At 43.8% G+C, this 20,876-nt stretch overlaps 1 protein-coding gene across 4 annotated transcripts in view; it reads left to right on the top strand.

The window, feature by feature from the left end:
• The window catches only part of SETBP1 (SET binding protein 1), a 266,280-nt gene extending 253,307 nt beyond the window's left edge, over nt 1–12,973 (top strand). For 2 of the 4 annotated variants that reach the window (XR_014556165.1, XR_014556166.1), the window contains 2 exons: nt 4,037–4,976; nt 5,033–12,973. Coding sequence is in view for 2 of the 4 variants with exons in the window: in XM_083702558.1 (XP_083558684.1) it covers nt 4,037–4,590 (554 nt within the window). In the remaining 2 variants the exon portion in view is untranslated. Of the gene's footprint in view, nt 1–4,036 lie in introns of all 4 variants that reach the window. The other 2 variants (XM_083702558.1, XM_083702559.1) reach the window with 1 other exon arrangement.
• Nucleotides 12,974–20,876: the final 7,903 nt, after the last annotated feature.

The raw sequence follows: 20,876 nt of genomic DNA, 5'->3' as shown, positions 1-20,876 counted from the left end.
GTGAACCGGGTTCGCATCTCCGCTCCTCCACATGCAGCTGCTGGGTGACCTTGGGCCACTCACACTTCTTTGAAGTCTCTCAGCCCCACTCACCTCACAGAGTGTTTGTTGTGGGGGAGGAAGGGAAAGGAGATTGTTAGCCGCTTTGAGACTCCTGAAGGGGAGTGAAAGGCGGGATATCAAATCCAAACTCTTCTTCTTCTTCTTCTTCTTCTTCTTCTTCTTCTTCTTCTTCTTCTTCTTGTTAATTGTATTTCAGTTCAACAATTATTCTGAAAAAATACATTTTTTGTCATGTGCAAATGGCTTTAGATACCTATTAGGTCCATAAATTACCATATAGCATATATTCAACACACACAAAAAAGCAGCAATTTGTTGTTGACAAAGGACAGCTGCACATATAAAGGGCCCTATGACCTTCAGTAGCTTAGGGCCTCATCAAACCTAAATCCAGCCTTGAACTGGCCACTGAATTCTTCACCAGCTGAAGTATCCAAACCATCCTCAGAGGCATCCCTGCTTATAACGCATTGTTTAATCTAACCTGGAGGTTACCAGAGCATAGACAACAGTAGTTAGGGTGTCCCTATCCAAATAGGGGCATAGCTGGGCCACCAGACAAAGCCCCCAGAGCCTCAAATGACAGCAAAGGAAAAGAAACTTCTATGCAATAGCTTACCGTATTTTTCCCTCTATAACACGCAGATTTTTTCTCCTAAAAAGGAAGGGGAAATGTCTATGCGTGTTATTGAGCGAGTGTGTGGTCCCTGGAGCCAAATGGCAAAAAAAAATCAGGCAAAAATCAAATTGCGCGTCTCGGAGAAGGGAAACCTGAAAAGAGGAAGCGGCTGCTTTCCTGCATTCTGCCTCAGGGTCTTACTGCCCACCCACCTGTTTCCTTGCTGTGTTTGCTCAAACGGAACAAAGAGCAGGGAAAGCCCCTCCCCTCCAGGCAAGCAGAGGGGAAAGCAGAATGTCGTCTCTGTGCTCCGGTGCTGCTGAAAACATGCAGGAGGGAGAGAGAGAGAGAGAGAGAGAGAGAGAGAGAGAGAGAGAGAGAGCTGGCTGGCTGGCTTGGGTGGGTAGGTGAGGGAAAACTTTTGCCTTCCTTTCCTCCCTCCCATTATACCCCTCTCCTGCATTCTTAGCCAGCTGCTTCTCTGCACACCCCTCTCGTGCTCCTTGTCCATTCTGTGTTTTTCCTTCCCTCCCCACTTAAAATGTGGTTAAAAAGCATGGATCCACATGGACCCTCAGGATCTTTGCATTGGGTCACCCCAAATTCACCATCAGATCACATAGCATGTCCATGGCTACAGCCTGCCCCCCAAAAATCATGCACCCACTGTTGCCTGGGGCTGCAATGGTGCAAAAATGTGGTTTAAAAGCATGGATCCACATGGATCCTCAGGATCTTTGCATTGGGTCACCCCAAATTCACCATCAGATCAAATAGCATGTCCATGGCTACAGCCTGCCCCCAAAAAATCACGCACCCACTGTTGCCTGGGGCTGCAATGGTGCAAAAACGTGGTTACAAAACATGGATCCACATGGATCCTCAGGATCTTTGCATTGGGTCAGCCCAAATTCACCATCAGAGCACATAGCATGTCCATGGCTACAGCCTGCCCCCCAAAAATCACACACCCACTGTTGCCTGGGGCTGCAATGGTGCAAAAACGTGGTTACAAAGCATGGATCCACAGGGATTCTCAGGATTTTTGCATTGGGTCACCCCAAATTCACCATCATATCACATGTCTGTGGCCACAGCATGAAGCACAAAAATGATACATCCACTGTTTCATTCAGAATGTTTTTTCCCTTGTTTTCCTCCTCTAAAAACGATGTGCGTGTTATGGTCAGGTGCGTGTTATAGAGCGAAAAATACGGTAATTCAGTGAATGATGTGATGTCTAATTTGGCCCCACCTCTTCGGGTAAATTAAGAATGAACGGTGATGAGGTAAAGGAATTTGAAATGGAATAGCTTCTTGAATGTAAGAACCTGAGATGCCCTGAGAATGAATCTTTGAATGTTTATTTAATTTAGAATATAGGTGTGGAGATATGAAAACCAGTCTTTGAAAGACTAAACACCCACGTTCCTATATATTTATATGAGAGCAAATGTCTGGTTGTTTTTCTTTTAGGATTTGCTCCTGCTTCTTGTATTGTGACAAGATGTTGGGCTTGTTTGCACAAGACCTTTGCCGAGGCCAAATAACATGGTAGCACATTATCCAATTATGTTTAAAAAAACCTCAATACAACAGTGTTGGGGTTGCTTGTTGTTGTTTTTAAAATGAAACCTTCCAAATGACAGAAGTGTGGGGGTGTGTTTATATTTCTTCCACTACATAGTTCATAGTTTTCTATTGTGAAGACTCCAACAGCAGCTGTATTTTTAACACGGTCAGCATGGTTGCAAATATAATAGTCATTCTGGAAATGAGTCTTCATAGAAGATCTGTCTGCTTTCTGAAGACTTCCAGGAGTGCTTGAATAGTAAAATGTAGCTGGAGGTTGTGGGAACTTCTGAACTGAAGTTAATTTAGAGCAGCGGTTCTCAACCTGTGGGTCCCCAGATGTTGTTGGACTACAACTCCCATTATCCCTGAGCTCTGGCCTTGCTAGCTAGGGATGATGTGAGTTGTAGTCCAACGACATCTGGGGACCAACAGGTTGAGAACGGCTGATTTAGAGGGAATCCAATATTGAGAGAATTGTTTTTCACAGAATCAAAGAACTGTAGAGTCGGAGGGGACCCTAAAGTTAATCTAGTCCAGGGTTTCCAAAACTTGGGTCTCCAGCTACTTTTGGACTACAATTTCCATCATCCCTGACCACTGCTCCTGCTAGCTAGGGATGATGGGAGTTGTAGTCCAAGTTTTGGAAACTCCGATCTAGTCCAATACCGTGCAATGTGTGAATCACAGCTAAAGAATCTAGGGCCATCTAACCACTGTTTAAAAACCTCCAGCACCTTATGAGGTAGTGTGTTCCAGCTCTTGCCATCAGAAACTTCTTCCTAATGTTTACGTGAAATCTTCCTTTCCTGTAATTTGAATCCATTGGTTGAAGTTCTACCCTGCCCCCCCCCAGAACAGAGCAGTACTATTACAGTTGAGATATACTGACCTTGTCATTGGATGATAATATTAGATATGCTAAGGAAGGACTTCAGCCCTTGTACTCACAGGCAGAGAGCACTGAATCTGGGCCACATACAATAAATGTTATCTATCTATCTATCTATCTATCTATCTATCTATCTATCTATCTATCATCTATCTATCATCTATCATCTCCAGAGGGTGGAAAGAAGGGAAACTCCAAAATTGCAACTACAGTGGATACTCGGGTTGCGAATGTGATCCATGCAAGAGGCACGTTTGCAAAACGCAGCAGCGCATCTGCGCATGCGCGGTTGTGATTCGGCACTTGCGCAAAGCACGATTTAGCACTTCTGTGCATTCACGACTGCCGAAACCCGAAAGTAACCCATTCCAGTACTTCTGGGTTTCGGCGCATCCATAACCCCAAAAAAACGTAACCTGAAGCATCTGTAACTAGTCATAGGTATGACTATATTGAAAACTTTTTTTCTTCCAAGAAGGGAAGGAAGCAAGAAGCCATTAGTGCCGCAACAATTCATACCTTGAAAGAACATTGGGCCCAATGATACATTAGGAAATGAAAACTGTGTTTCCTTGCTGGAATGTTACTAATTTTAATTCATTAATTCAGGCAGTTTACTAAGGTAATATTAATGGCAAGCTTACAGGCACATTATATAAATTGCTGTTCTTCCGTGACAGTCTTTATAATAAATAATTCTGAAATATTTTCTGTTATTCTGTTCTGTATGCGGCTTCCCATCTTTGGGCCATTTTTCATAATCTGCAGCCCCGGCGAATCTTTACGCCAGCCGGCATTAATCATGCCGCAACCCTTATTTTGCACAAACCCCGCGCAGCAAATTCCGATTGATTCCAATCTTAATCACCATCGTTTTCTCTCCCCTGCAGCCAGCTCGCCGCTCAAGAAACGGTTCAAGCGCTGTGAGATCGAAGCGATCCAGTGCGAGGTGCGCAAGATGTGCAACTACAACAAGATCCTCTCCACCAAGAAGAACCTGGATCATGTCAACAAAATCCTGAAAGCCAAGCGGCTGCAGAGACAATCAAAGACGGGCAACAACTTTGTCAAGAAGAGGCGAGGGCGGCCACGCAAGCAGCCCCTCCCCTTCGACGAAGACTTCAGAGACCAAATGCCAGTTTTGGAGAAATGCGTCGACCTGCCTTGCAAACGAGGCCAGAGGTTCGCGCTGAACCCTTTGATACTGGAACAAACAGCCAACAGCCATGATACCATCGCAGCCACCATTGAGGCTGTAATACACATGGCCCGGGAGACGTCTCAGCCGCCCCCTCCGCCCCCTCCGCCGCCGCCTCCTCCTTCCCGGACGCCAAAAGTCGGGAAAAGGAAAAGCAAAGCGCAGCAGCACGCGGAGGCAGAGGACGAAGTGAAGGTGAAAAGGCACCGGAAAACGAGAGGGTGTGAAAGTGAAGCCCTCCCCTAGTAATGGACGTGGCCAATCAAAAGACAGTGCTGGGTGGTTTAGCGCCCTGGGACCAAAGGACCAGGGTGCTGAAATGGGCAGGTCTGTTTGGCATCCTATGCAGCATCAGACTTGCTCTGTATTTCAGTAGCGCAGCAGCCGTTAAAAAACATCAGATAGGAATGACCAATAATAATAATAATATAATTACAATAATGACAAAACTTTGGCATTAGCCCTTAGGTTCTTAGTGGGGGGTGGGGTGCTGGGGGAGATGTTCAAACCTAGCGAGTCCACTGGTTTTTGCAGAGTTTCTGTTAACAAAAACCAGCTTCGTTCTTGTGTCTTGGAAGGGAAAGAGGGAAGCATCCTGCTTAAAATCACATGGCGGGACTGGCAGTATCCCTGCTGCTAGCAAGCTCTTAGTAGGAGCTGCTGTCCCCTTTTTGCAGATGCATCGCAGGGAGAAATTCACCACCACCAGCAGCAGCCTTTGCAGTCACTGCTGCTGCGCGAAGGGGCGTGGGGGGATTGCACCTATCAGATTTCTTCATGCCACCTTTTAAGGCACAAGGGCATCAAGGAACAAAGCTGGCAGCCCTCTGAGTGAAAATTACTTTCACTTTTCAACACAAAAAAAGTGTAAATTCCTCAACTGTGCTCTCGGTTTTAAACTGCTTTGAAAGTATTTGTATTTTGTTTTATAGAGGTTTTGGGGTGTGGTTTTCTTCCTTTCTTTCTGGAAACTCTTGCCAGGCTCCAGGCAACTGAATCGCTAACTCTTAAATCTTATTGTTTCCCTTCTCCCTCCCCGCACAAAGTAATCTGCAAGTGGCAAGTAATGTAGGTGAGAGAAGTGGAGCCCCTACCCTGCGGAACAAGATGAATCTTCAGTCACCATCCAAAATTGTAACCGAATAGCGGAGCGCATGTCATAAAGGGGAGGAAAAAAGCCAATTTGTCACTAACATGGTCTTTGCACTTGACCTCTTTGGTGGTTTTCACTGGTGGTGGAAGCGAGGGGACACCAATAAGCTACTTTAGTTTGACAGTAGAGCAAGGCTTGAGATATGTTAGCAAAGAACAGAAGGAATGAAGGGGCAATGTTACTCTAAAGAGGCAAGGGCTCTAAGATGGATACGAGCCTGTGAAAAATTTGCTGCCCAAGGGGAACTTGGAGCAAACTTTTTTGCAAGATCTCATCGGAGCAGTGTAGCATGATGCCTTGACTTGTTTTTCCATAATGAAAACAACAAAAGTCATTTTAAAAATAATAATGATAATTCACATAGAATGAAGCCAGAGAAAGAAATATGTCACTAAAATTAAAATAATAAAAAAGAATAAGTGTTCTTATCTAAAATTATAATAATCTTATTGTTCAAAGGGTGTCACCACTGCTGTTGAGTTAATGCCACTTTGAACACTTCCCTCAACCCCTGTTGTGGTTGCCTTAATAAACTGAAAAGTATTTTTTTTCCCTTTTGTACATAATGTAATTATAAAAAGAAAAAAGAAAGGAGGAAAATCAGTTTGCATGGACACAAACTGTGTGTGACAAATTGTCTCTTTAAATCATCAGTTTCATTTGTCCGGTTAAAATTCAAAGTGTAATTTTATCCACTTTTAAAGCTTAGATATACATATCTATATCTCAAGCAAGTTTCCATACCAAATCAAGTAACTCTTATTTGTTATTTTTTTGCTTTAAGCAAAGCTGTTCGGACTAAACACAAATGTCGAAAATGCTATTTCATTGCAGTAATAGTACTTTCTTTTTAAAAGATAAAAAAGAAACGAAAGCTGTTGAAATATTTAAAACCAGTACCTGACAAATTCCTTTCCTCTCCTCCATTACTTTCTCGTGCGGTAGACAGACCTTAGTCGAGGTGCAACTTCTGCTCTCAAAAGTTCATACTGGAGAAACATGGAGAATTTGATTCAATGATACCCAAGCCAATTTTGGAGTCTGGTAACTGATATCTAGGAGAGAAAATTATAATCAGCAGAACACTTACATTAAAAACGAACAAAATCCTTACCCCTTTCCCCCGGCCCTAAAACCTATTTGAATCTTTCCCACGACTTATTTGCAAATTGCCATCAAGACAGCTTCCCATGAAGCCCTCCATTGGGTGCATCAGCCTCTACAAAATCTGGGTCTCCCCTTAACTGTGACAAAATGTACACATGTACATGTGATGGAGCCTGCTACAAACATCGAAAAGAATGAGGTGTTTCACCTGCATGGGACCCTCCTCTGTGCTCATTTTGAATAGTATTGGGGTACCAGAAACATACAGGATTAAGCCATTGAGCAACACGCCACACATATTCAATAAGAATGATTGTGGGGTGTTCAGGAGTCAGGCCCACCAGGTTGCACCAATAGGCTTCCTCCCATTTGTAAGACCCTTTTCAAACTTAACATTTTCAAGTATCAAAGCCACCTTAGAAGGGTCTGTCCCCATGTTGCTCCAGTAATTTACGGCTGTTTCTCCTCCCGCCACTTCCAATCTGGCCTTGTACCCATCTGCTTCTAGCTGTCCACACTCATTGTCTTTAACGTTAAATAAGTTGGAGTTCTTGTTATTAAATATACCAAGAAAAAAGCACGCCAAGAACTCTGGCCAATATAACTTTCAGTAGTGGGAGTTGTCCATACTCACAAATCCATAGTCAATTGTAACAAAAACTACCGTATTTTTTGCTCTATAAGACTCACTTTTTCCCTCCTAAAAAGTGAGGGGAAATGTGTGTGCATCTTATGGAGCGAATGCAGGCTGCGCAGCTATCCCAGAAGCCAGAACAGCAAGAGGGATTGCTGCTTTCACTGCGCACCGATCCCTCTTGCTGTTCTGGCTTCTGAGATTCAGAATTTTTTTTCTTCTTGTTTTCCTCCTCCAAAATCTAGGTGCGTCTTGTGGTCTGGTGCGTTTTATAGAGCGAAAAATACGATAATCCATTCAAAAGTATGTATTCTGACAAGGATTACAAACTCAAATAGAGACTGCAAACTCAAACAGAGATTACAAACTCAAACTCAAAAGGATATGTATAACACAATAATTCACTACAGTATTAGAGATAAGAGTTTGTGAGTAGAGTTAAGTTCATGTTAGTCCATAGTCAGATTTGACGTGAAGATCTTAGTTTCAGTCTTTGTTTGTAATCCTTGCCAGAAGACATACTTTTGAATGGATTTGTTTATGTTACAACTGACTATTGATTTGTGAGTAGGGACCACTCCCACTATTGAAACTTATATTGGCCAGAATTCTTGGTGCACACACATTGTCATGGCAGCTTCCTCGCCATTTGGACTGGCTTGACCATCCCTTCTCCACCCAGTTGCCATTCTGCCATGATGTATAAAACTATTAGGCAAAGACCGTGCAAGAATGCCTGGGTGATGGTGGGCATTTCATAGAATCATAGAATCATAGAGTTGGAAGAGGCCACAAGGGCCATCGAGTCCAACCCCCTGCCAAGCAAGAAGCACCATCAGAGCACTCCTGACATATGGTTGTCAAGCCTCTGCTTAAAGACCTTCAAAGAAGGAGACTCCACCACACTCCTTGGCAGCAAATTCCACTGTCAAACAGCTCTTACTGTCAGGAAGTTCTTCCTAATGTTTAGGTGGAATCTTCTTCCTCGTAGTTTGGATCCATTGCTCCGTGTCCGCTTCTCTGGAGCAGCAGAAAACAACCTTTCTCCCTCCTCTATGTGACATCCTTTTATATATTTGAACATGGCTATCATATCACCCCTTAACCTCCTCTTCTCCAGGCTAAACATGCCCAGCTCCCTTCGCCATTCCTCATAAGGCATCGTTTCCAGGCCTTTGACCATTTTGGTTGCCCTCCTCTGGACACGTTCCAGTTTGTCAGTGTCCTTCTTGAACTGTGGTGCCCAGAACTGGACACAGTACTCCAGGTGAGGTCTGACCAGAGCAGAATACAGTGGCACTATTACTTCCCTTGATCTAGATGCTATACTCCTATTGATGCAGCCCAGAATTGCATTGGCGTTTTTAGCTGCCACGTCACACTGTTGGCTCATGTCAAGTTTGTGGTCAACCAAGACTCCTAGATCCTTTTCACATGTACTGCTCTCAAGCCAGGTGTCACCCATCTTGTATTTGTGCCTCTCATTTTTTTTTGCCCAAGTGCAATACTTTACATTTTGCCAAATCCCACAGGTATTTTCTTTCTTCCTTTCCTTCCTTCCTCATGGAGAATAGTGCTTTGCCGATTGCAATTCCCTACACTGCCATGCACCCCGAAACGAGTGTGTGCTTTGTGTAATGTGAGAACAGGGAGACAAGGGCGGATCTGGCTCTCCAAATGTGGAGAAGGCATCCTTTCATGTCCAGATCTTGGCAGACAGTTATGGCGCCCCTCACTCCCTTCATGTGTGTCTTGTTTTACGGCAAGCCCACACAAGTTCTGACTCACCAATCCGAATGCGGCCCAACAGCCATGTACTTACCACACAGCGCTGAAGAAAGCAGCAGCAGTTGCTTTATCAAGCTCTTGCAAGACAGGCCACCATGGTGTTGTTGTTTAGTCGTTTAGTCGTGTCCGACTTTTTGTGACCCCATGGACCAGAGCACGCCAGGCACTCCTATCTTCCACTGCCTCCCGCAGTTTGGTCAAACTCATGCTGGTAGCTTCAAGAACACCATCCAACCATCTCATCCTCTGTCGTCCCCTTCTCCTTGTGCCCTCCATCTTTCCCAACATCAGGGTCTTTTCCAGGGAGTCTTCTCTTCTCATGAGGTGGCCAAAGTATTGGAGCATCAGCTTCAAGATCTGTCCTTCCAGTGAGCACTCAGGGCTGATTACCTTCAGAATGGATAGATTTGATCTTCTTGCAGTCCATGGCAATCTCAAGAATCTCCTCCAGCACCATAATTCAAAAGCATCAATTCTTTGGCGATCAGCCTTCTTTATGGTCCATGGCCACCATGGTAGCAATGGCCAAAAGCTACGGTTTGACTTGCTGGGTCACAAATTGTGCATAAATGTCACCAGCCCGTCGAACCCCCTTCGAGTTTGATCAGGAATATACTGTAGGAAGCCACTTCTTAACAAGTCAGATTGTTGGTCCATCTAACTCAGCACTGTTTCTGCTGACCAGCAAAGGCTCTCCTAGATTTCAGGCAGAGAGTCTCTCCCCATTCTACCTGGCGATGCCTTCTGCGTGCAGAGCAGATGCCCTGGCACAGAGCTTTGAGCCTTCCCTTTCGATACACACATGTTACAAGGCATTAACCCTAATATTGGAGGGGAGACACCTGAGCTATTTACTAGTGAGGAGCACTTGAGATGTTGTGTATCTGCTAACCACCACAGATCCTTTCAGGCCAAATCAGTCCCTGCATTGCTTTTCTAGCTGAGGTACCCTTGAGACACACACACACACATGCAAACATATGCCTGTGAGTAGGCGTCATGACAACGTCGTCACATGTTTTGGGTGAATTTGGTATAGGTCTGCAATAAAAATGCTATAACTTCATAGATCAATTTTGATAACCAGTACATGTGCAGATAGAAAACTACAGAAATGGGGACACACGACCAGCCACTGTTTCATGACAGGTGTACAGAGGGCGAGAGGCACGTCTTTGCAAAATATTTGATGCCCTCCTGTAACTGTGCCCCACTCTTTGACTAGGAAGGTTATCTACGTTGGACCAAGCACTACAGGTCTTCCCCATCCCAGCAGTGCTAAAGCAGGCATGTAGGCACAAAGGACCACTAATGGTGCAATCCTGTATGTGTTTATTGAGAAGTCACATTGAGTTGAGTGGAACTTGCTTTCAGGAAACTTTGTCTAGGATTGCAGCCTCAAGCTGCAATTCTGGGCATCCTTGCTGGGACTAAACCCTGTTGAACCCAATGGGACTTGTTCTCAATTGAACATGTGTAGAATTGGACTACAAATGTCTGCCCATCATAGGACCAAGTCTCATTGGCAAACCATCTTTATATTGCATTTCAAGCTAGTGCCAGCATTTAACAACTGGGCTGTAAAACCCTCCCCATTTATGTTCCTCCTCTCTCGCCTCCCCACCCCCATTTAAATGTTCTGAAAACAAAAGATTTACCATTGCAATGAATGAGCCACACTGAAGCCATAGACTTTTAGCCGGTATCTCAAACTTTCACAGCAGCCTGCATGGGATAGCTCTTGAGGGTACTGCTTTCCCACGAAAATTTGCAAAAAGAAACAAAAAAATGAAGTGAGGAGATGCTGAGGCCCACATAATCTAGCTTGACAAATATCTAGCACACACTGCACCACAGTCTCAACCCAACCCTGTTCCCTCTAGATGCCATTAGAAACTGCTGTAATCTTCGGGGCTCAAAGGCGTCATTCATACCAGAGCAAGCTGATGCTGTTAGATGGCCACACAGATTAGTGTTTTGCGTTCCACGTAACCTGTCCATACAATTAAAAAGCCACTGACAGAAATAGTAATATAAAGGAATGTACTACATGTAGGTTGCCCAGGATTTGATTTTTAGGGCTCAAGGCTGCACAACCCTACACAATCTTTGAACAATGTGCTTTTTTATATAAAAACAAAAATTCACCCCATCCCTTCCATTTCCTTAGTTGAGGAGATGTTTTAAATTCCCAAAACACATCTGTCAGACCCAAGTGTTGCTGTTTTTTTCCAAATGTAATGGGGGACAAGAGGCAGGTCTCTGTTCTTGATACAGCTCTGCGTCTAAACGCACATGCCAACCAGTTCAGTAGAGCACAGATAAGCATTGGGAATATGCACCAGGAGGTGCACATGGAAATCTCCATGTGTGTGCAGATCCCGCTCACGGGATCAGGGCCATGGTGTTCCTTCAGTGCATCAGGGCAACCAATTCTGTACTGCAGTTTCAAAGACCTCACTTAAGATCTATTTGAAGGGAAAGTTTGCCCATAGAAATTGATCTCAGCAAAAAAGGTGGTTGGGTAGACATATTGAAATATTGAAACGCTGGAGTTTCACTGTCAATGTGACGGCAGATGAAAAGTATAATCTTGCTTTAGGAACAGTATGGTTCATTGATGATGCTTCTGTCTTGGTCCATGAGGAATATCATGATAAAAGATGCACCACAATCTGTTCCCCACCCGCCCTAATTCCCCCCCCCTCTCAAATGAGTTTGGGGGGAAGTTAGAATCTCATGTATTTTTTATACAGGTCTGCATTCTGGTAAGCACATGCTCTTTTCAGTTTTCCAGTGGGAATGCCCTCCAGAGTGAGGTCTGTTTTGGACATGTAGATTGAGTGATATTTTCAACTGAGACAAATCCCATCCCTAAAAAAGCGAGGTGCCGCCATTACTGAGTTACACCTCGATCCTGTATATAAGTATCTGCTGGTATTTGGTTAGCCAGGATCCTGGACTCTGTGGGCCTTTGGTCTGATCCAGCAGGGCTCCAATGAAATCCTTAATATTAAGACAACATCATCGTTATTTGAAAACTTGTTGCCTCTGTTGGCTTTTTCTCCATTCAAGCAGTTTTAGCTTTTAAGGCAGCAAGTCTTTAGGACTGGGTTGTTAATCCAACAAGCACATTTCAGCAATGATATCTACAGAAGATCTCTTCATAAGAAGCCTGCCTACATAGTAATAAAACAAGAAATCGTTTAGAAGCTTGTTTTCCTCTTTCAAATGGATGGGGGAGATTGAAGGAAAGGAGAGGTGAGGCCAGTTTTGTCAATGGGGAGGGAGTTGTGAACAGTACAAGCTCTCGTCGTACGGTTTGTTTATTTTTTTTAAATGCTGTTTCTTAAATAGTAATACTAAATGCACACAAAGTGTTAAATATGTATATACTGTATTTCAAAATTAAAAAACAAAATCCTACAAAAACAAATGGGGCACAAGATTGTTCTATAAGTCGTGCTGGCTACTTTTTAGTTTATACTCATAAGTGGTTTTTAAAAGCCTTTTTTAACGTGTAATTTGCATGTTCTACTTTGATTGTATGTAAACATATTTTAGAGCAAAAAAAATGTATTTGTATTTTATTGAATATAGAGGCAAGACAAAAAAAACTTGTACATTTGTTTGAAATGTTCTTTTTGTAACGGTTTTTATTCATGAAGCATTTTTGTACATTTAAAAAAAATGGATACAGACTTGCTGTTATTTGAGGGTTAGGTACATCTGGCATGCTAAATTGTCATGCTCTTTCATGATTTTAGATGTTGGTTTTTAAACATTTTTTTCTAAAAGGACGCTCCAGTCTTTTCGCTACCAGATCAGGTTAGCACAGTATAGAGCACTTAACTATTAAAAAAAAAAAATACCAGAAAAAGGGGGGAAAGTTAATCCTATTCATATGTTATTCATTGTGTGAAATTAAAGGAATTCAAATCAGTCTACCATGAGTTGTGAATTCTTTTGTCTTATTTTCCATCTGGTTCCCATCACAGGGGAGTTTAATAGCTCTGAGGATACAAATGGAGGCACTCACCAGCCCTCTTTTGTGGTCATGGATAAATCTGGGTTTCAGGGGTTTTTTCCTTAAAAAAAAAGTGAGAGAGAGAGAGAGAGAGAGAGAGAGAGAGAGAGAGAGAGAGAGTAGTGTAGGCCTCTTTCTCTAAGAGCAGTGGCAAATCTTGAGTCTGGGAAAGTGGTAAATCATTATTCTGAAGGAATGCAAGTACCCTTGTTCCCATTGCTGAGTCCTGCACTTCCCAACTCAGTTCACACATGCATGTTCATTCATTCTTTGATTACTGCAAGTAGCAAGTAAAGGATGCAGGTGGCGCTGTGGTCTAAACTACTGAGCCTCTTGGGCTTGCCGATCAGAAGGTTGGCGATTCGAATCCCCGCGACGGGGTGAGCTCCCATTGCTCTGTCCCAGCTCCTGCCAACCTAGCAGTTCAAAAGCACGCCAGTGCAAGTAGATAAATAGGTACCATTCTGGTGGGAAGGTAAATGGCATTTCCATGCGCTCTGGTTTCCGTCACGGTGTCCCGTTGCGCCAGAAGTGGTTTAGTCCTGCTGGCCACATGACATGGAAAGCTGTCTGTGGACAAACTCTGGCTTCCTCAGCCTGAAAGCGAGATGAGTGCTGCAACCCCATAGTCTCCTTTGACTGGACTTAACCGTCCAGGGGTCCTTTACCTTTACCTTTTATGCAAGTAGCAACTGATGAGCTGCCTCCATCCTCAGAGGTCAAAGATTCCCACCATTCCAATTCAGCAGCAGAATTCAGGCTGCACCAAACTTGTTTTGCTTGCGCACAGCTTGCACAGAGGTTAGACTGTGCTCGGTGTAGTGGTTAAGAGCGGTGGACTTGTAATCTGGTGAACCATGTTCACGTCCCCACTCCTCCACATGCAGCTGCTGGGTAACCTTGGGCTAGTCACACTTCTCTGAAGTCTCTCAGCCCCACTCACCTCACAGGGTGTTTGTTGTAGGAGTGGAAGTGAAAGGACAATATTAGCCTCTTTGAGACTCCTTCGGGTAGTGATACGGTGGGATATCAAATCCAAACTCTTCTTCTCCTCCTCCTCCTCACTGGGTCCACAGTTAGGCAGTGGTTCAAATTGCTTGGAGTCATGGTTTCAATGAAGCTTGAGTCCTGTTCATGCACTTCCTACAGACGTCTGTTTAACCACTGTGAAAACAAAATAAGCCTTGGGCCTCATTCAGAGGAGCATGTTCTTATGTTCTTAAAACTGGTGGAGAAGACATGTGCCTGCTTGTTAAAAGAGGTGAGCTATGGTACTACCCCTAAAATGGGCCCAAATGCTGCAGTTAATGCCTTTTCCTTCCACATCTCTACAGATCGTGTTCAGCTGTCAATATTGGTTCTCTCGCTGCTCATTTTCCCAGTCTTAAATTCAGTTCTCCACATGCTTGCAGCAACGCACATTATTTGTTTGAGATACAAAAATTTGTCAATTTTAGTGTGAATTTTCTTTAGTAAACACATTTTTGTATGCAGTTTTGACTGATATACATGATTTTGCAAGCAGGTTATTTTCACTCATCATTTATGCACCTTTCCCCCAATCTATGTATTTTTATAAACATTGCTTGCCTTGAGAACTACATAGCAAAATTCAGAGAAGTGCAAGTTTCAAAGGATCGCTGTATTTTGGTTTGAGAAGTGCAAAGTAGGTCCCTTCTCTTTTAAATGCAAACAAAATCCAATGTCTCCCTACCCGTGTCCATCACTACCACAGCAGATCAAAGCAATGGATCCAGGAGTTATACAGAAAATTATTTCACTACCTCCTCTGTATTTAAATTAGTTTGGATTTGTCATTTGCACTGACCCGATTCCAGGATTTCTGTGCCCTGTGGCTGTTTATGCCACTAACTCAGGGATATGCAAGGACAACAGGAGGCGAGAGGGTGTCCTTGCAGACTAGGTCATGATGACAAACGTCAGGCTACAAATATCTGTTGTGGTTGTTTTAACTCTTTGTTACTTGGCTTTCCATGCCGATGCATAGCCTTTGATTTAGACTCATTAAACCACCCCCAGCCCAAATGAGAAGGAGTGATCAGTCATTCTGCTGCTCCCCAAATACCTTTGGCCTTCATTCAGAGGAGAGATTGGTTTGGATAGGTGCCGGAACTCATATATTGCTGATTGAAATGCCATGATAAATGTGCCAAGGCCATGGATAAAGGGAGGGGGAGATAAATCATGGTACTCCATACTCAGGGCCAGCCCATGCATGAGGCAAGGTGAGGCAATCGCCTCAGGTGGCAGGATCCACAGGGGCAGCATAAACACCCTCCAAGGACTGCATCACATGTAGATATTCGCTCCCATCTTGTTCTTGGTATAGGAACTCCCATCTTGTTCCCCTTCTGGCAGGGGAAGCGCCACTTTGTGGTTTGCCTCAGGTGGCAAAATATATTGGGTCTGCCCTGTTCATACCAGTGAGTACTGTCACAAAAAGCACTGGTCAATAATATAATTAAACCACAGAGGCTAGGGCTTGCCGATCAGAAGGTTGGCAGTTCGAATCACCACGACGGGGTGAGCTCCCGTTGCTCGGTCCCTGCTCCTGCCAACCTAGCAGTTCGAAAGCACGTCAAAGTGCAAGTAGATAAATAGGTACCACTCCGGTGGGAAGCTAAGCAGCGTTTCCATGTGCTGCTCTGGTTCGCCAGAAGCGGCTTAGTCATGCAGGCCACATGATCCGGAAGCTGTACACCGGCTCCCTCGGCCAGTTAAGCAAGATGAGCGCCGCAACCCCAGAGTCGGCCACGACTGGACCTAATGGTCAGGGGTCCCTTTACCTTTACCTTTACATATCTTTAGTCACCAGGCGAATGTGTTGTACCGAAGGTGAACCATTCCGAAAGCTTTGCTAATGCCATCTTGGTAGTCAGGATAACCTCACAATTAACTGGTAGCTGTTGTAACAACAGGCTCACGTGTGTTTATATCCATTTGCTGATAAAGGCTAATTATTTTGCTTTGATGTTATCCCTATCTGTGGGCTTGGGGTGCTGGGCTCTCAGCCCAGAATAGGGAAATAGCTGTAAGGCTTGGCTTTTCGCCACCTATGGCCTCATCTGGTCAGGTGAAGTGATGGGAAAGTCGGGTCAAAGAGACCTAAGCTGCTTTGTGGATAACGAATATATGGGCGTTTTGGGGGGACATGGACGAGTCATCTCCTTGCTGTGATATCCATCCCATATCTGTAGATAATAACTGATAATATTATCAATTACTCTTATATTATTAATATAATATTGTTAATAATATAAGTTATCATTATTATTTAGATATTAATATCAACAATAAAGTTGGATTATTATTATTATTCTCCTCCTTATTATTATTGTTAAGCAACCAGAGAAGAAATTTTGCATCACTCAACAGTGTACCCTAAACAAGGTAGTCATGCACATATTTTTAATTTTAAAAATATCCTCCATTTCCTCTTTTCTTTCCCAAAACACTAAGCAACAAATTCCAAGCTTTCTAAGTAAAGAGCTCGAATATGTTATTATTCAATAGGCAATTATACGAGGGCCTCGGTTTGCGTTTAAAAGTAAGCCTACCTAATCTGCACTTCCCAAAACAATTGTCAAACTGAAACAGCCATCATTCAAAATTTGCACCTGCTCTCCAACCAGGTTATAGGTACACAAATGCATACACAAGGGTAAATTGGGCATTAAAAATGCATATATTATTGAAAATAATGTAGAAAAAATGGTTATATTTGGGAAATTTTCTTTGCGGAAACAAGTATATTAGGTAAGATTGCATAAATACAGAAGTTAGTATATTCAGATTTGCACCGGGGAATCCTTTTTAAAAAACAAGAAATTCAAACCAGTCTAGAAATGTGGAGGAGCAGAGAAACCAAAACCAACAGACCCCCCCCCCCCCCGAGGAGAGTTAGAAGGGAATTTTTTGTGTCCCTAAAAATTCAACATGTGCTACTTCTGTAGAACCTCTCCTACCAGGTCTTCTGGAGTGCCATCTTTTCTGTCAAGTCACCCATAATTTCCCCCCTCTCAAAGTCCTATTGCCTTGAGAAAATTGCATTTTCTACATTTGCTTGGGGAGCGGGTGAAGCTCTCTTACTTGACTTAACGATTTCATAGATTCCAGGAATATGAAAGCAGTCTATGACTACCCTAACTAGGACAGCCTCTTCTTCAACATCTGTCCTTGACAGATGTCAAATCAACCATTCCTTGAAAGGTTTCTTGAATCTTATCCAGGAAAACCGATCGCACGAAAATAGGCAGCATTTATTCTGTTGCTGAAATGTCCTTGCACTAGAAAGTTGCAGGAAGCAAGTTTCCTGCATATTTAACTCATTAAACATGGACCCATAACATTGTCATGCTGCAGTACCACCTAGTCCAGTATTGTCTACTCTGGCTGGCAGTAGCTCCCTAGGGTCTCTCTCTTATTGATGGGTTGTTCCATAACCTGCTACTCAATCCTTTTAATAACTTTGTAAGCTGTGGGTTAAACCACAGAGCCTAGGACTTGCCGATCAGAAGGTCAGCAGTTCAAATCCCCACGACGGGGTGAGCTCCCGTTGCTCAGTCCCTGCTCCTGCCCACCTAGCAGTTCGAAAGCACGTTAAAGTGCAAGTCGATAAATAGCTACCACTCTGGCGGGAAGGTAAACGGCATTTCCGTGCGCTGCTCTGGTTCGCCAGAAGCGGCTTAGTCATGGTGGCCACATGACCCGGAAGCTGTACACCGGCTCCCTTGGCCAATGAAGCGAGATGAGTGCCACAACCCCAGAGTCGGGCACGACTGGACCTAATGGTCAAGGGTCCCTTTACCTTTACCTTTGTAAGAAGAACAAATGCACATAATTTGCTTTTTCCACTCCTGCAGGGATTCAGAGGGGATCTGGTAAATTCTGGCTACTTAACTTAGCATTTGTTCCAGGAAAACTTGCATAATGCATTATTAAAGATAAAATTTTCACTCCTTGTTAGGCTAGAGGTGATCTGGCAGACAATGTCTATTTAGACTTCCATAAAGCTTTCGATAAACTCTGTGGCCAAAGACTGCCAAGTAAGGTTAGCAGTCAGGGGATAAGTTGTGGTTCAGTATCTAATTAAAGAACAGGAAGCAGAGGAATAATAATAATAATAACAACAACAACAACAACAACAACAACAATAATTTTATTTATATCCCACCCTCCCCAGCTGAAGCTGGGCTCAGAGCGGCTAACAACATTAAAATGATACAACATTCTAAAATCATTTCATTATAAAATGCACAACTCTCACAGCGAAGGAAGTAAGCAATGAGATCCCTCAAGGATCATTTTTTTAAAAAAAATGTAAGTGAGTTTAGTAGCAGGGACTTCAAGCTTGCTAGTGGCACCAAATTCTTCTGGGTGGCATGAACAAAAGAAGATTGTGTGGAACTCCTAAAAGATCTCCCCAAACTGAGTGAATCGACATTAATATGACAAATGCAATTCAATGTGCGCCAGTTGCACATTAGGGCAAAATATTCTGGCTTCCCGTATACACTAATGGGGTGTGAACCAGTGGTAACTAACCAGAAAGGAGAACTTAGTATGCAGAAACTGTTAAAAAGGCAAATTCCATGATAATTAAGAAAAGGGTTAACAATAAAAGCAGCTAATATTAAAATGCCATGGTGCAGCCACACTTGGAATATGGTGCACAGTCCTGGCTAACTGGCCATCTGAAAAAAAGGAGTTGTGAAAGTTTCAGAAAAGGGCAACCAAAATGATAAAGGGATTGGAACAACTTCCATATGAGGAAAGGCTATAACATCTGGCACATTTAGTATGAAAAATGGCAAGTAAGGAAGGGATGATGTCGACTGAGAGAGGTTTTTCTCCTTCTCACACCGCACTCGACACCATTCACCTACAAGGAAGCTGAATGTTGAAAAATTTAGGATAGATGAAAAAGATGTGCTAATAGCATTGTAGAGTTGGGAAGGAGCCAATAGTCATCTATTCCATTGCCCGGCAATGCAGGAATCACAACCAGAGAATCCCTGACACAGTGGAAGAAATCACTTCACAGTGATTTCCACAGTGGCATCCACGACCACAGGATGCAGCAATGGTCGCCATCTTGGATGGCTCCATTGGAAGGCCCATGGAGGAGAAGGTGTTCAGTGGCTAGTGGCCATGATGACTGAGTGTGATCTGCAGTGCTGGAGCTGGCATGCCTCTAAATATCAGTTTCTGGGAATTGCAGCTGAGATGAGTGCTGTTGGACGTAGCATTGGAAAACCAGGTGAGCAACTCTACCCCACCCACACTGCCCCACTGACCACCACTGATTCCTGCTCTGTATACAATGGTGAGCCAGTTTGCATTTCACAGTAAACCATGGTTAGAACCAAACACCAGTTCGAGGTAGATAAGGAAAAGTCCTCGCACCACTCCTCCCACACTCCCCCAAAGCTATTCAGTGTTCCCATTCGGAGGGGGTGCACATTCAGAACCATAACCCACAAGGAACCAGTTTCCAACCTGGGTAAGCAACCTCTTGCCTCTAAATGCCTCTAAATACAAGTTTCTGGGAATTGCAGCTGAGGTGAGTGCTGTTGGACATAGCATTGGAAAACCAGGTGAGTAACTCTACCCCACCCACACTGCCCCACTGACCACCACTGATTCCTGCTCTGTATACAATGGTGAGCCAGTTTGCATTTCACAGTAAACCATGGTTAGAACCAAGCACCAGCTCGAGGTGGATAAGGAAAAGTCCACGCACCACTCCTCCCACACTCCCCCAAAGCCATTCAGTGTTCCCATTCGGAGGGGGTGCACATTCAGAACCATAACCCACAAGGAACCGGTTTCCAACCTGGGTAAGCAACCCAGTGCCTGAAGTTCCCCACTAACACATCGGGGTGCACTGCCCTGCATGCTACTGGCCCATGCCATCACCATCCTGGGCAAATAGACACCCTGCCTGCCTGCCTGCCCAACTGTCACCAAGAAAACTGGGGAACCAATTGAGTGCCAGGAGGGCAGCAAGGGCAGCTTAGAGCCGGAACTGAGCCCGAATTGCATGTTATACTAATGACTCCTCTGGATGACAGATGAGCAGGATTTCTTTATTTTTAGATGTCCATGAGAAAGAAAAATGCTCTTAAGAATAACTGTCGGCCAATAAATCCACTGGCCTTTCCCAGTCTTGGGCAACCTGTGCCTTTGCTGCTGTTCCAGGAAATGGTGGCTTCAAAAGAGCCTATCAAAAGGGTACATTTATGTTTCCTGGACATCCTGCTTTATCGGAGGTTAATTTCTTCTGACGCACGTGGCCTGGTGCTGCCAACCAAGTCAAATGTATTTTACGCTTTACTTTTTTCTGCCGCCTTGCAGGCTTTTGTTGGGAATAAACGGGGGCGGGGAGGGAAGCCAAAGATTTAAAAAATGTATAAAGAAGTCTTGCCAAATGTTGTTAAATGATTTGATCCGCTGATGGCAAGATAGCATTGCTAAACAGATAAAAAGAGGGATTCCAGAGCCGGAGGCAATATTTTAATATGTTCTTGAAACTGCATTGTCTGTAAGATACTTGTGATAGCGGAGGAAAATGTATATACTAATAATGCATCCATATATCCTTGCCTCATTGGGCTGGATTAGAACTCTTCCATAAAACAGTGCTTCCCCAACATTTTGGGGGGCCTTACGCCTTGGTTCCATAAACTCATTTCCAGTGCCCCCTACTCTATAAAAAGCATTATTCAGAATAGTGGTGTACACAAGGCACTAAGGGAATGCCATTCAAAGCAGTAACAATTACTTGCAAGTTTATTCAAAAT

Source organism: Podarcis gaigeae, assembly GCF_964106915.1.
Source record: "Podarcis gaigeae genome assembly, chromosome: 11".
In the NCBI taxonomy this organism is placed as follows: domain Eukaryota; kingdom Metazoa; phylum Chordata; class Lepidosauria; order Squamata; family Lacertidae; genus Podarcis; species Podarcis gaigeae.
The sequence above is the reverse complement of the archived record's forward strand: the minus strand, read 5'-3'. Positions and strand labels throughout refer to the sequence as shown.